Below are 16,060 nucleotides of genomic sequence, written 5' to 3' on the forward strand. Positions count from 1 at the left end.
GATGTCTTGTTAAAGAGAACCTGTCACATCAATATCCTTTCAGATTGGGGATTATGTGAAAACAACACCCTTAAGTAAAAAAAAAGTGTAAAAAGTTAGTTACGTCCAAGCACCTAAACCCCTTTCCTCCAAAATGTTTGAGACCTTGCATACATGCAGATGCAAATGTAAACGCACGTCACTGCTGCCTACATATGAAAATGTTGATTGTGCTACACACATGACATATTCCTGTACACAATGGAGTGACAGCAATCATTTGTGGCCCATAACTCCAAACAAATGATCCATAAAGGCTTTTTAACCACTTCCCGTCTGGCTGCTATATATAAACGGCCAGACGGTAGCAGTGCAGAGGCGGGTTTGGACTGTGCATGCTCCCTGGGAGCGCTCGGCACCGCGAATACCGATCACTGTACGGGACCTCTGTGTGAGGTCCCGATCATGTGCTCACTGATTGGCCAATCAGTGATCACATGAATAGGTGTAAGCAAGATTTCACTTCCTGACATTCATTACTTACTACGTGTGAAATCTGCGAATGATCACAGAGGTCACATGATACAGGGCTATTCACAACAGCCTTGTACCATGTGACAAGCTGTGACCAATCACAGCTCACACTGTATTTCTCAATGGCTGAAAGAATGCAGTCAGAGAGGAGAAATTATTGCTTTTACAGCCATCAGTGTAAATAAAAAAAAATCTTCATCACCTCCCACAATTAGTAAGGTGTCTATTCTGCCTCTCCAATCTAAGCATTGATAATGTGATCTCTGTAACTTACAGTTGTGATCAGGGGCGGACTGACAACTCATGAGGCCCCAGGGCAATAGGGGATCATGGGGCCCCTGTGTCCTTACCCAAACTCAAAAAAGCCTATGAAAAAGGTGCCAGGGGCATCTCATGGGGCCCCCTACTGACCCCGGGCCCTCGGGCAGTGCCCGAGTCTCCAAATGGTCAGTCCGCCCCTGGTTGTGATGAAATAGCGATAACTCCAATCTCAGTTGGATACCACAGTCAGTGACTCAATCGAGAAGATATCTTGTAGCTCTTGTGAAGTTTATTCCATAAACTGAGAAGATCTTACAATACTGAACATTCGATAGGTCAAAAGATCATAATGTGTCCTGCTTCATGACATGAGGCCAGAGCTGCTATGCATCTTTGGGAAAGGGGGAGGGCTATCTATACAGATTTAACTAAACCAAAGGAAAGTTAGGAGCAGAAAGAAAATATAGAAACACTTAAAGGCATATGACAGTCAATATGACAGTCATGTGAAACATGACAGTGTCACTAGGGTGACAGTATGTTAAAAAAAAAACAAATAATAATATAAAAAAATAAAATTAAAATGTAAAAAAATTTTTTTTTACAAATTACAATTTTTGGTTATAAACTAATTAAGTTTTTTTTTTTTACTAAAAATATAATTGAATACATTTTGGCCAAGATTTATGAAGAAAGATTATTTATTTGCAAAATTTTATAAGAAAGAAACTTTGTTTTCAAAATTTTTGGACTTTTTCATTTATATACCAAAAAAATAAAAATCCCAGCGGTGAATAAATACCACCAAAATAAAGTTTTATCTGTCTCAAAAAAAATTCATATGGGTACAGTGTTGCATGACCGCGCAATTGTCATTCAAAGTGTGATAGCGCTGAAAGCTGAAAATTGGCCTGGACAGGAAAGGGGTGAAAGTGTCTGGACTGGAAGGGGTTAAAGAACACGATCATAAGAAATCACTGAATAAAATATAAGAAGTCCAGAATTTATCACAGCTGGGCGAAGGCTTGTCACATTCGTCCAATAAATTTGTAATAGACATGGTTCCGATGAATTTTCTATAAAGTGAATCTTCCACCACAAAATGTACTCAGCCAATGAAAGGTAATGACTCCATTTTTATTCTTCTCCTGCTATCAATGGCCAACCCGGTCCCACACTTCATCCATGTCTTTGGTGACCTCTGATCTCCTTATGAACTGTTTCTTCCATCATGAAGATCAGCCATGGAGTATATCTGAGGTGTATATCAGGGTGTGCTTCTTCCCCACATGAGAGCTGGGATGTCCAGCAACATTCATCTAGAAGACATTTCCCGCACTCAAAGCACTAATACACCTCCAAGGTTGTGTGGGACCTCTGATGTACAGGAAGACAGGACTTCAGAGAGGAACATTTCCCTCACTCAGGACAGGAAAGTGGCTTCTCTCCCGTGTGAGATCTCTGATGTCTGTAAAGATGAGACTTCTGTGAAAAACATTTCCCGCACCTAAGACAGGAATACGGCTTCTCCCCTGTGTGCAATCTCTGATGTCTGGAAAGACTGGATTTCTGTGAAAAACATTTCCAGCAATTGGGACAGGAATACGGCTTCTCCCCTGTGTGAGATCTCTGATGTTTGAAAAGGCTTGCCTTCTTTGAAAAACATTTCCCGCACTCGGAACAGGAATGCGGCTTTTCCCCTGTGTGAGATCTCTGATGTGTGTTAAGACTAGAGCTCTGAGAAAAACATTTTCCGCACTCAAGACAGGAATATGGCTTTTCCCCCGTGTGAGACCTTTGGTGTGTGACCAGCTTTGACTTTTCTGAAAAACATTTCCCGCACTCAAAACAGGAATATGACTTCTCACCTGTGTGCAATTTCTGATGTCTGTAAATATGTGACCTATCTGAAAAACATTTCCCGCACTCAGGACAGGAATATGGCTTCTCTCCTGTGTGAGACCTTTGATGTGTGACAAGCTCTGACTTTAGTACAAAACATTTCCCACACTCAGAACACGAATTTGGCTTCTCCCCCGTGTGAAACCTTTTATGTGTTACAAGATCTGATTTTTGTGCAAAACATTTCCCACACTCAAGACAGGAATGCGGCTTCTCACCCGTGTGCAGCCTCTGATGTCTGTAAAGATTGGACGTGTCTGAAAAACATTTCCCGCACTCAAGACAAGAAAATGGCTTCTCCCCCGTGTGAGATCTCTGATGTTTGAGAAATTCTGATTTCTTTAAACAGCATTTCCCGCACTCAGGACAATTATACAGCTTCTGTCTTGTGTGAGAACTCTGATGTGACTCAAATTTGGATTTATGTAAAAAATATTTTCCGCACTCAGGACAGTAATACGGCTTCTCACGCGAGTGAGATCTCTGATGTCTGTAAAGATTGGACTTGTGTGAAAAACATTTTCCGCACTCAGAACAGGGATACAGCTTCTCCCCTGTGTGAGATACCCGATGTGACAAAAGTTGGGATTTGTGTGCAAAACATTTCCCGCACTCAGTACAGGAATACGGCTTCTCCCCCAAGTGAGACCTCTGATGTCTGTAAAGATTGGACTTGTGTGAAAAACATTTCCCACACTCAGTACAGGAATTCAGCTTCTCCCCCGTGTGAGATCTCTGATGTGTGACAAGCTTTGATTTATTTACAAAACATTTCCCGCACTCAGGGCAAGAATACGGCTTTTCATCTGTGTGAGAATTTTTATGCTTAATAAGCCCGGATTTAGTATGGAAACTCTTCCCACACTCAGTACAGGAGAACCTCTTCCCTGTTGGAAGGCCGGCCCGGTCCCACACAGTCTGAGGTTCCTCAGGATACAAGGAATCCGATGGTCCATCTACACTGGGTGGTGCCGGATGGACATTGGAGGGAGCCGGGTTTTCTCCTGGACTATGCTGTGTGATGTCCTCATCTTCTACTTTCCAGTCTGGAGACAAAGTGAGACAATCCTCGGAGGTTTTCCTCATCTCCCGGCCATGGACTAAAATACAAAGACAAAGAGGATTACTAGACAGGAGCTGATTGGTTTCCCCAAACCAGGACTCCGCCCACATCAGGCAGCTTGGTCTCTGAGGAGCTTACAATTCCACCCTCAAGGGAACTAGGAAATGGCTCCTCTGATCTCCTACCAGGTCATTTCTTTATTCATGGACCTTAGTCAGAGAGTGAGAAAACAACCAGAACTGTCTTTTATAGGAGGGACAGTGATGAGGGGATTATAGGACGAGGGTCCCCACCCCCTCTATCACTCATCGCCATCTTCCCAACACAAGAAGTACTGCACTTCCTTATTTACTCCATGATTTAGTCATGAAGAACAGCGGGGCTGAGCCCCACCAGAGGTCAGAGAGTGAGGATGGGGGGAGAACAACCAAGATGAAGCCTGGACTGATCCAGTGGTGTATTTAGATTTTGTACTGCCCTAGGCAATACAAAAATGTTGTGCCCCCCAATGAGAGAGCGAGTCAACAAGTGTATGTATGTATATACGATTCTCTCTCCCTCTCTCCCCTCCTCCCTCTCTCTTTCTTCCTATCTCCCATCCTCCGTCTATTTCTCCCTCTTCCCTCTCCTCTCCCCCCTCCCTTTCTTTCTTCCCCTCTCTTTATTTTTCTCTCTCCCTCTCTTTCTCCTCCTCTCTCTTTCTCCCTCTCTCTCCCCCCTCTTTTTCTCCCTCCCTGTCTCCCCCCCCTCTCTTTCTCAGATCGTATGGGGCTGCACACACACACATCTCCTCCAAGGGCTGCTGATCTCCGGGCAGCAGGAACGGGGGGGGGGGGGAGGGTGCAGTCCCATACGATCTGTCAGTGTATAATGTGCTGGATGGACGACAGGAGGGAGATCTCACTGAACACAACACAGCTCACCTCCTCCAGGCTCTTTCATCTCCACCACTTCTCCTCTCCCTGCCCCAGGCTGTCCCCTGGTCCTGGCTTGTTAGCTGCTGGAGGGAGAGGTACATGAGCATCGTTCTGCAACTGCCCTCCCCCACACCTCACCACAATCGATCCTCCTGCTGTCTGGGCTACTGCAAGAGTACCGTGGTACCCCTCTGATGGCGGCCCTGCATGGCTCTGTCCGCCGCTGCTCAAAAGGTCCCTTCTTCCGGGGGGGGGGGGGGGGGGTGCCGCCCCCCTAAAAATTGCTGCCCTAGGCAAATGCCTTGTTTCCCTCATGCTAGATAAGCCTCTGGACTGATTCTGAAGACTCCCACTACAGATTGGTTCCCCTAAACCAGAACTCCACCCACATCTGAGCAGAGGGATAACTAGAACCTTCAAGGCCTCAGTGCAAAAAAACATGAAAGGCTCCCCTCTCATCGGTCCCGGGGCCCTTACCTCTGGTCTCACAGCCCTTCCCACTGATACCAGGTCCCCTTTATCTCATCACGGGGCCCTTTATTACAGTCCCTTAGCGGGACCCTTTCACATATTCTGCAGCGGGTTCACGTCAGGGTAGGAGTGTGGGCGAGGTGGGCAGATAGAGGAGGAAGAAGGGGTGAGAGGAGGAGGAGCAGCTGTATTCTCTGCTTTCATGTCCATGGGGGGGAGAGTGTGCTGGGAGAATGTCACTGACAGTCGCGGCTCAGCTGCAGCCATCGGTACTTAATTTTACAGGGTGATGCTCCTGTCCTACGGACAGCTGTTTTTTTTCCCCAAACTGTCCAAAAATTAATGGGTGGTTTTTAACACTGCTCGGGGTCCCCCCAAAGTGGAAGGACTCCAGGGCCCTATCACAAGTGCAACTTCTGCGACCTTGGTAGTTCCAGCACTGTCTCTGAAGATCTCACGAGACCACCCTCAAGGGAACTAGGAAATGGCTCCTCTGATCTCCTACCAGGTCATTTCTTTATTCATGGACCTTAGTCAGAGAGTGAGGAAACAACCAGAACTGTCTTTTATAGGAGGGACAGTGATGAGGGGATTATAGGACGAGGGTCCCCACCCCCTCTATCACTCATCGCCATCTTCCCAACACAAGAAGTACTGCACTTCCTTATTTACTCCATGATATTGTCATGAAGAACAGCGGGGCTGAGCCCCACCAGAGGTCAGAGAGTGAGGAAACAACCAGAACTGTCTTTTGCAGTAGTCAGGCTTATGTAATGTATTGTACAGGATACAAGAGTTAGAATTATATAGTATCAGAATAAAGTAATGTAGAACAGCATATATAGTGCAAGGGTCAGGAGTTTGTAATGTGCAATGCAATGGGTAAGGGTCAGGATTCATAATATTTGTATTCAGTTATCAGTTGTAGCTTAAATGTTTACTAAACTGAGACAAGTTGCAGAGATCCCACACCGCTGCCTCCCATCTCCTGAGACTGCACTCAGTGACTTGGGTCTGAGACTATACAGACATATCCCTCCACCCGGCACAGCCAGCAGACTACAGAGTAACCCTGGGAGAATTGTTCTGTCAGAGATCTTACTAGACCCGGCATGGAGGAAAAGACCCAACACACATGGTGATCATATGGTGAAAATCAACATTTTGCTGCCAGCTGAACCCCAGAATCTCCATAAATCCAGTCTAGATACATAAATTGTGTCTGCAGCACAGAGAAGGAAGATTATCCGAGAGAAATCCAGGAATATAGAACGGGGAACACAGCTCAGGAAAGTGACCAGGGGATTACAGGCTGATATCACCCAGTCCCCGCCCTACTCTGGACCAATCAGTGAGCAGTATGGGTGGAGGAATGGATTTAGTGTTCATGACCCACCTGTGCTGATCTCTGTAGGAGTGTCCTCCTCTATAAATGTCCCCGTTATTCCATCCTCCTCCATAGACTGCTGATCATCCCTCACATACGCCTCTTCTTCTGATTTCACCTCAACTTTTATATCTATCAGATCTTCACCCTAAACAAAGAAAGTTAGAGAAAACATCATTTGTAAAATATAAGGTTTAGTATTGTGACATCACATCTAGATGCTCCATCCCACAAACCTTGCAATGGTGAGGGATGGTGTGATCTTCCTGTGTGGAATCCCAGGAATACAGAGGACGGGAACATCTCTCCAGTGGGTTGCTGTTACTGGATGACTCCACTGTAGTGTCCTGGTAAAAATCATTGTGTCCTTTTAGAAACTCTGCCTCTTCCATCACACCATCCTTTTCATCCTCTGTTATCTCTTCTTTAACCTCAACTTTAGGATCTCTCAGGTTTCCACTCTGAATATATAATAAAAATGCCATCAATGGTAACAATGCAGATAATGTACAGATCCTAATGATACTATCAGTGATTGTTCCTCATCTACCTGATGATGGTGAGGGATGGTGTGACCTTCCTGTGTGGAATCCCGGGAATACAGAGGACGGGGACATCTCTCTGGTGGGTTCCCATGACTGGATCCATCTACCTGATGATGGTGAGGGATGGTGTGACCTTCCTGTGTGGAATCCTGGGAATACAGAGGACGGGGACATCTCTCTGGTGGGTTCCCATGACTGGATCCATCTGTAGGAAACACACACACTGACTGAATCCATTGTTTCTATGTGTTTATCAGATGATGGGGGATCTAGGTGGATCCTCCGTACTGCTCTCTCCTTTACAATAAAGTCTCCTCTTACCCGGTGATGTGAGGGGCGGCTGATTGTCCATCATGACGTCCTTGTAGAGATCCTTGTGTCCTTCTAAATACTCCCACTCCTCCATGGAGAAATAGACAGTGACACCCTGACACCTTATAGGAACCTGACACACACAATGATACAGTCACCATCCAGACACATCCCTTGTCTGTTACTGGAGAATGTCCCAGAATTCCCGGCACCGCTCACCTCTCCTGTCAGCAGCTCCATCATCTTCTTGATGACTTCTAGGATCTTCTCCATGTTGTGTCTCTCAGGTTTTAGGGAGTCACATGGAGGCACTGTGATGGTCATATGATCACCTGACTTCACAGGAGGAAATCGCTGTATTGAGGAACCAATAGGAATATCATGTTAGACTCCCAGAATCCTCCTCAACTCTCCGGTCAGGTCTGTGTTTTATTAATAGAGATTAGAGTGATGTCATGTGACCTCCCAGAATCCTCCTCACCTCTCCGGTCAGGTCTGTGTTTTATTAATAGAGATAAGAGTGATGTCATGTGACCTCCCAGAATCCCCCTCACCTCTCCGGTCAGGTCTGCGTTTTATTAATAGAGATAAGAGTGATGTCATGTGACCTCCCAGAATCCTCCTCACCTCTCCGGTCAGGTCTGCGTTTTATTAATAGAGATGAGAGTGATGTCATGTGACCTCCCAGAATCCTCCTCACCTCTCCGGTCAGGTCTGCGTTTTATTAATAGAGATGAGAGTGATGTCATGTTACCTCCCAGAATCCTCCTCACCTCTCCGGTCAGCAGGTAGATGATCTCCAGGGTGAGGTTTAGTATCTTCTCAGTCATGTGACTCTGGCCCTCCTCCATCCTCATTGGTGCCATCATTTGATCTATACAGGTCTCCTTGTAGATGGATAACTTTGGAAATTAAAATAAGAATTATTTGGATGGTATTGGTCACACAATAATATAAAAAGAACTACTGCCCTCATGGGAACATATTTAGTTTGGACTGTTAAGTTTTTGCTACATTTTAAGAACCCAGAAATCTCTTGGCTTGCCAGATCAGAAATTCAGAAAAAGGGAAGCCAGGCAGAAAAGTCATCAAGGAAAGAAGATACTGGTTTAGGGGGCCAGTAGATCACAGCAATTCTTAGAGAAACTGGAGAGAATAAATGTATACAATGTGCCTCAAAGGAGCAGAGTGTCAGAGAGGGAGGTAGGTGAAGTACCTGATAGGTGCTCTGTGGGGCAAGGAGGATTCCTACTCCACCTCCCTTCTGTCCACTGGGTCTGGGAGAGTGAGTCCAGAGAAGGCCACCATGGGAAAGGGAAGCAGGGTCAGAATCATGACGCCAGGTTTCAGTAATGGCAAGTAGGTTAAAGGAATTTGTGATAAAGAGGTTGTGGAGGGGGGTGAGTTTGTTACACAGCAGGCATTCCAGAGGGCACAGGAAAAGGGGAGGCTGGCTTTGGGAAGAAGAGGGATGGAGACTAAGTTCTGTACAAAGAATCACTTCAAGAAAGAACCCCAGCAAAGTACTTCCCCATAAAGGTGCTCTAGATTGATACTATTAAGGGTGGGCGTGGTTGGTTGTTAATTAATCATGAACTATAACAATTAACAATCACATCTAATTATTATTATTATTACACAGTATTTATTTAGCGCCAACAGTTTGCTCAGCGCTGTACAGTACAATGGAAGACAATACATGAGACAGTACAATAACAATACAATGCGATACACGAGGGGTTCGAGGGCCCTGCTCTTTGGAGCTTACAATCTAGGAGGGAGGGGATAGTGGTACAGGAGGAAAAGCTGTGGGGGATGAAGTGGTAGGAAGATTGGAGGAGATCGGCAATTAGCAGAGAGTAGGGTAGGCTTCCCTGAAGAGATGGGTTTTCAGGGTGTGCCTAAAGGAGAGGAGAGTAGGTGATAGTCTGATGGATTGGGGTAGGGAGTTCCAGAGGATGGGTGATGCCCTGGAGAGGTCCTGGAGGTGGGCATGGGAGGAGGAGACCAGGGAACTAGAGAGAAGGAGGTCTTGTGAGGAGCGGAGTGTGCGTGCTGGGTGGTACTTGGATATTAGGTCAGTGATGTAGTTCGGGGCAGTATGGTGGACAGCTTTGTACGTCAGTGTTAGGATTTTGAATTTGATCCGTTGGGCAATTGGAAGCCAGTGGAGGGATTGGCAGAGGGGGGTGGTGGAAACGGAGCGGTTGGTAAGGTGGATGAGTCTGGCCGCCGTATTCAGGATGGACTGAAGCGGGGATAGCCAGCGGCGAGGCAGGCCAGTGAGGAGGGAGTTGCAGTAGTCGAGTCGTGCTATGATGAGGGAGTGGATGAGCTGTTTAGTGGTTTCTGGGGTTAGGAACGTGCGGATTTTGGCGATGTTGCGGAGGTGGAGTCTGCACGAGTTTGTTAGCGATTGGACTTGGGGCTGGAAGGATAGGTTGGAGTCAAGAATGACACCATGTACTCTGGCTTGCGGGGTGGCCCTGATGGTGGCATTGTTGGACGTGATGGAGAAGTCAGTGGGGGGGGTGCACGGGCTGGGGGGAAGACTAGAAGCTTGGTTTGGAGAGGTTCAGTTTGAGGAAGTGGAGCGACATCCAGTCTGATATGTCGTTCAGTAGGCTAGTGATTCGGGCGGAGAGTGAAGGGGTGAGGCGAGGGGTCGAGAGATAGATTTGTGTGTCGTCGGCATAGAGGTGGTAGTTGAAGCCGTGGGAGTGTATCAGTTGGCCAAGGGAGGAGGTGTAGATGGAGAAGAGAAGGGGCCCGAGGACGGAGCCTTGAGGGACCCCAACAGAGAAGGGGAGGTGGTAGCATTATAGGTAACGCTGAAAGAGCGTTGTGACAGGTAGGATGAGAGCCAGGAGAGAGCAGAATCTCTGAGGCCGAGGGAGTGTAGTTTTTTGAGGAGGAGGGGGTGGTCGACTGTGTCGAAGGTCGCAGAGAGGTCAAGGAGTAGGAGCACTGAATAGTGGCCATTAGCTTTGGCGGTTAGCAGGTTGTTGGAGAGTTTAAGTAGGGCAGTTTCGGTGGAGTGTAGGGGGCGGAAGCCAGACTGTAGGGGATCAAGGAGGTTGTTGTCGTTGAGGTGGGAGCTTAGGCGATTATAGACTAGGCGCTCAAGGAGTTTGGATGTAAATGGCAGCAGGGAAATGAGTCTAAGGTTGTTTGGGTCGGTGGGATCCAGGGAGGGCTTTTTAAGTATGGGAGTGATGTGCGCATGCTTCAGAGGGGAGGGGAATACGCCAGAATAGAGGGAGAGATTAAAGATGTGGGTGGGGGTGCATAGGATGGAGGAGGAGGGTGATCGTAGGAGTTGTGAGGGGACAGGGTCAAGGGGGCAGGTGGTGAGGTGGGCTTCAGAGAAGACCTTAGTGACCTCCTCAGTGGTAGTAAGGTCGAAGGAGTGGAGTGTTGAGGGGGCTTCAGTGTGAGGGATGTTAGGTGGGGTGGAGGTCTGGACAGTGGCGAGGCCAAGGGAGAGGGGTGTTGAGGGGGTTACCGTGTGAGAGGTGATAGGTGGGGTGGAAGTCTAAGCAGTGGCAATGTCCCTGCGAAATGTGTCAATCTTGTTTTTGAAGTGATTGGCAATTTTTTGGGCGGTGAGGTGCTGGGTGGAGGTGGGGGCGGAGAGAGAGTAGAGAGTTGAAAGTAGAGAAGAGCCGGCAAGGATTGGAGGAGAGGGTATTGATGAGGGTCAGGAAGTAGGCTTTTTTTGGCAGCATGGAGGGAGGAGGTGTAGGTGTGGAAGGCAGATTTATAGCGGGAGAACGCTAATTGGGATCTGGTTTTGCGCCATAGTCGCTCCAGCGCACGACTGTGTGGTTTGAGAGTTTGGTATGATCAGTCTACCAGGGCTGAAGCGGTCAGGGTCTGATGCTTCGTGTGGTTAAGGGTGCTAGCGAGTCTAGAGAGGTTGACAGCGTGTCGTCGGTATGGGAGGAGGAGACCAGGGAACTAGAGACCATTTATAAATCATTTATTTATTTATTTATTTATTTATTTATTTATCGAGTTTATATAGCGCCAAAGGGTTTGCTCAGCGCTGTACAATAGAGGGGGGACAATACATGAAACAGTACAGTAACATCAAACAGCACACAAGGGGTAAGAGGGCCCTACTCTTTCGAGCTTACAATCTAGGAGGGAGGGGGTAGAGGTACAGGAGGAAATGGCTGTGGGGGATGGAGTGGAAGGAGGAGGGAAGGGCAGCGGCTGTTAGGTGAGGGTGGGGTAGGCTTCCCTGAAGAGGTGGGTTTTCAGGGAGCGCCTGAAGGTGAGGAGGGAAGGTGACAGTCTGATGGGTTGGGGTAGTGAGTTCCAGAGGATGGGGGAGGACCTGGAGAAGTCTTGCAGTCGTGCGTGGGAGGAGGAGACCAGGGAGCAAGATAGAAGGAGGTCCTGTGAAGAGCGAAGGGTACGGGTAGGGTGGTATCTGGGAATCAGGTCGGTGAGGTAGTTAGGGGCAGTGTTGTGAATGGCTTTATAGGTCAGAGTGAGCAGTTTGAATTTAATGCGTTGGGCAATGGGGAGCCAGTGGAGGGAGAGGCAGAGGGGGGTGGCAGAGGTGGAGCGGGTGGTGAGGTGGATGAGTCTGGCAGCTGAGTTCAGGATGGTCTGAAGCGGGGTGAGTTTGCACTGGGGTAGGCCGGTGAGGAGGGAGTTGCAGTAGTCAAGGCGTGAGATAATCAGGGAGTGAACGAGTAGTTTAGTGGTGTCTGGGGTAAGGAAGGAGCGTATCTTGGAGATGTTCCGGAGGTGGAGCCTGCATGAGTTTGTGAGAGATTTGATATGAGGTTGAAAGGAAAGGTTTGAGTCCAGAATGACGCCAAGGACCTTGGCTTGCGGGGCGGGATTGATGGTGGTGTTGTTGGTAGTGATGGAAAGGATGGGGGGGGGGGGCACGGGAAGGGGGAAAGACGAGAAGCTCGGTTTTGGAGAGGTTGAGTTTGAGGAAATGGAGCGACATCCAGTCAGAGATGTCGTTTAGGAGGTGAGTGATGCGGGCGGAGAATGTGGGGGTGAGGTGAGGGGTGGATAGGTAGATTTGAGTATCATCAGCATAGAGGTGGTAGTTGAAGCCGTGGGAGTGTATGAGTTTGCCAAGGGAGGAGGTGTAGATGGAGAAGAGAAGGGGTCCAAGGACAGAGCCCTGGGGGACCCCAACAGAGAGGGGGAGGGAAGAGGAGGTGGCGCCGTTGTAGCAAACGCTGAAGGAGCGTTGGGATAGGTAGGAGGAGAACCAGGAGAGAGCGGTGTCTCTGATGCCAAGGGAGAGTAGTTTATTAAGGAGGAGGGGGTGGTCGACTGTGTCAAAGGCCGCAGAGAGGTCTAGGAGAAGGAGGACAGAGTAGTCGCCTTTGGCTTTGGCGGTTAGTAGATCGTTGGTGATTTTGAGGAGGGCAGTTTCGGTGGAGTGTAGGGGACGGAAGCCGGACTGTAGTGGGTCAAGGAGGTTGTTGTCAGTTAGGTGGGCGCTTAGGCGATCGTAGACCAAGCGCTCAAGGAGCTTGGACGTGAGTGGCAGTAGGGAAATTGGTCTGAGGTTGTTGAGGTCAGTGGAGTCCAGGGAGGGCTTTTTGAGTATGGGGGTGATGTGCGCATGTTTTAGGGGGGAGGGGAAGACGCCAGTAGCGAGGGAGAGATTGAAGATGTGGGTAAGGGAGCGGATGAGGGAAGAGGGGGGTGACCGGAGGAGTTGAGAGGGGATAGGGTCCAGGGGGCAGGTAGTGAGGCGGGCTTCTGAGAAGACTCTGGTGACTTCCTCAGTGGTAGTAGGGCTGAAGGAGTGCAGTGATGGGGGGGTTACGGTAGGCAGGGCCTTGGGTGTGGTGGGGGGCAGTGCCGTTGCAAGGTCAGAGGAGGGGAGAGATGAGAGGGTGATGGAAGGGGAGAGGCTAGATGGGGAGGTAGACTGCAAGTTGACTATGTCCTTGCGGATTGCGTCAATCTTGCTATGGAGATGAGTGGCAATCTCGTGGGCGGTAAGTGAGGTACTGAGTGGAGGAGGGGGGGGAGAGAGCAGGGAGTTGAAGGTGGAGAAGAGTCGGCGAGGGCAGTTAGAGAGGGTGTTGATCAGGTCAACGAAGTAGGCCTGCTTGGCGGCGTGGAGGGAGGAGGTGTAGGTGAGGAAGGCAGATTTGTAGAGGGAGAATGCATGAGGGGACCTGGTTTTGCGCCATAGTCTCTCCAGCGCACGACTGCGACGTTTGAGGCATTTAGTGTGGTCGTTCTGCCATGGTTGGAGCGGTCTGGGTTTGATGTTGCGTGTGGTTAGGGGTGCCAGAGAGTCTAGGGTGGCTGATAGTGACTCGTTGTACGCGGTGGTGGCTAGGTCAGGACATGACAGTGGAAGGATGCTGTCGTGCAAGCGGTCGGCAGCCGAGTGGAGGGGGGCCGGGTGCAGGTTGCGGAGGTTGCGGCTGGTGATGGTTTGGCGCACTGGGGGGGGGGAGTTAGGGGAAGGGGAGATGGAGAACGTGAGGAGGTGGTGGTCGGAGAGAGGGAAGGGGGTGTTAGTGAAGTGGTTAAGGGTACAGAGGTGGGAGAAGACGAGGTCCAGGGTGTTCCCATTGATGTGGGTGGAGGATTGAGTGTGTTGTGTGAGCGCGAAGGAGGTGGTTAAGTGGAGGAGTCGAGAGGTAGCTGGGGTGTTGTCGTTGATGGGGATGTTGAAGTCCCCGAGGATGATGGTCGGTAGCTCAGAGGAGAGGAAGAAGGGAAGCCAGGCGGCGAAGTCATCCAGGAAGCGGGCTATGGATCCGGGGGGCCTGTAGATCACTGCGATCCTTAAGGGGGTGGGTGAGAAGAGCCGGATGCAGTGAGCCTCGAAGGAGGAGAAGGTTAGGGAGGGGGGGTTAGGGAGGACCTGGAAGGTGCTCAGCGGTGATAGGAGCAGGCCGACACCACCACCTTTGTGACCGCTCAGTCTTGGTGAATGGGACCAGATGAGACCTCCATGAGAGAGTGCCGCAGGGGAGGTAGAGTCGGTGGCCTGTACCCAGGTTTCGGTGATGGCTAGGAGGTTGAGGGAGCGGGAGATGAAGAGGTCATGGATGGCAGTTAGTTTGTTGCAAACCGAGCGGGCGTTCAGAAGTGCAACCGAGAGAGGGGGGATGGATGTGGGGAGGAGGTGCACAGGTATGAGGTTGAGGGGGTTGCGGCGGCTGGCGGGAGCAGGGGGGTCCCTGGAGGGGGGGAGAGGTGGTGAGGGGCCAGGGTTCGGGGAGATGTCCCCAGCGGATAGGAGAAGGAGAAGGGTGAGGAGGGTGGCATGGGAATGGGAGGTGTAGGAGCGTGTGGGTCTGGTAGTGGTGGCACGTGGGTCGACCGAGGAGTGGAGTACCAGGAGGAGGTGGTGAGTGCCGTAGTGGGGAGAGGGCAGAAGTGAAGGGGCAATGTAGAGCCGTTTTGGGGGGGTGGGCGGGTAGAGGGAGGCGATTTTTGGGATGGAGGAGAGGAAAACGAGGAGGAGAAGTGCAGGTGGCATGCTGGGGTGAGTGCAGTGCTGTTCGGGTCAGGGGAGGTGAAGGGATACGGGTCAGGGCGAGGTGATGTGGAGAGTCTATATCACCGTGGAGGAGTCCACTAGAGTCCTTCTGTAGGGGGAGAGTGGGAGTAGAGTCCAGCAGCTGGCTGGCTGCAATCTGTGGGTGCAGTATGCTGGCGTCCGAGGGGGCATCAGTGGGTCTGGTGGATCGGCGAGTGGAGGGGACGTAGGGTGCGATGTTGGGGGGCGTTGGCAGGCAAGGCGTCTGGTGATGCTGGCGGCTCGGTGACTGGAGATTCGCTGGGTGGTCCGGGTCCGGGAGATTCGCTGGGCGACGTCTCGATTCGCTGGGCGACGTCTCGATTCGCTGGGCGACGTCTCGATTCGCTGGGTGGTCCGGGTGTTGGGTGACCAGAGGTGGTAGCTGGGTGCCCGGTAGCTGGGTGCTGGGTGTCCAGGGGTGGTAGCTGGGTACCCGGTAGCTGGGTGCTGGGTGTCCAGGGGTGTTAGCTGGGAGCTTAGACTTCGAGTTGCCAAGCAAAGGCCAAGAGATGGGAAGGACGGGAGAATCCTCATCAACAATGCATTGCAATATCTGGAACGGCATTAAAGACCCATGGTTTTTCGGAATCCCCTCGATGCAGGTAGCGGAGGTGCGGCGTTGTCCTGGAAAGGTTCCTGGTCTGGGGCTGGCTGGTGCAGGGTGGCCCGCAGGGTGCTGGGAGGCCTGAAGCAGTTCCCATGCAGGGTCGCCGGGTGCGAGCAGCTGGGTGCCCCGAGGTGGCGGCTGGGTGCCAGGTGGTCTGGGGTGGTCCCAGAGCTAGGGAGGGCTCCAGGGAGACCGTGAGGCCGTGCCGGTTCCTGGTGGTCCAGGGTGATCAGCAAGGACCCAGGGCTGATGGGGAGGGCCCTGGGCAGGCAGGCAGGTCGGCGGGACCCGGTGGGCAGAGCGGTGACGGTCCGGGTAGATGTCCGGCGATCCGGTCCGATCGCGGCTCGGCCGCGGCCAAAATCGAGGCCGCGGCTTCGGGTGCGCGGGTAGGCCGCGATTTCCGGGGCTCCGGGAAAAGGTCCAGAAGTGGTCCCTGGTGGTCAGGCTGGGCCGGGAGTGTCTTAGGGGCCCCGCTGGGTTCCGCTGCGGCCCGGATGGCAGCGGATTGGGGCTAGGAGCGCAGGAGCTCCTAAAGCGTGTCTGCT

General features: G+C 50.8%; 3 protein-coding genes across 3 annotated transcripts in view; all 3 read right to left on the minus strand.

Moving 5' to 3' along the window:
- The window catches only part of LOC149429920 (uncharacterized), a 233,819-nt gene that overhangs the window by 26,925 nt on the left and 190,834 nt on the right, over positions 1–16,060 (minus strand). The window lies entirely within an intron of this gene.
- LOC149429921 (uncharacterized) overlaps positions 1,044–16,060 on the minus strand; it is a 106,107-nt gene continuing 91,090 nt past the window's right edge. The window contains exons 2-4 of the mRNA XM_089666378.1: positions 6,751–6,975; positions 6,524–6,662; positions 1,044–3,776 (exon numbers count right to left, since the gene is read on the minus strand). Coding sequence (XP_089522504.1) covers positions 2,194–3,776; positions 6,524–6,662; positions 6,751–6,975 — 1,947 coding nt within the window. The 3' untranslated portion in view covers positions 1,044–2,193. The remainder of the gene's footprint in view (positions 3,777–6,523; positions 6,663–6,750; positions 6,976–16,060) is intronic.
- On the minus strand, positions 6,983–8,269 carry LOC149429922 (gastrula zinc finger protein XlCGF48.2-like). Its single transcript, XM_089666347.1, has 3 exons — positions 8,145–8,269; positions 7,530–7,725; positions 6,983–7,264 (listed from the first exon to the last, which is right to left on the minus strand). Exons 1-3 carry the CDS (start codon positions 8,238–8,240, stop codon positions 6,999–7,001), a joined length of 558 nt encoding a protein of 185 aa, XP_089522473.1. The 5' UTR covers positions 8,241–8,269; the 3' UTR covers positions 6,983–6,998.

The sequence above is a fragment of the Staurois parvus genome, unplaced genomic scaffold (assembly GCF_062004578.1).
Source record: "Staurois parvus isolate SC_StPar_1 unplaced genomic scaffold, SC_StPar_1.0 ptg002686l, whole genome shotgun sequence".
NCBI lineage: Eukaryota > Metazoa > Chordata > Amphibia > Anura > Ranidae > Staurois > Staurois parvus.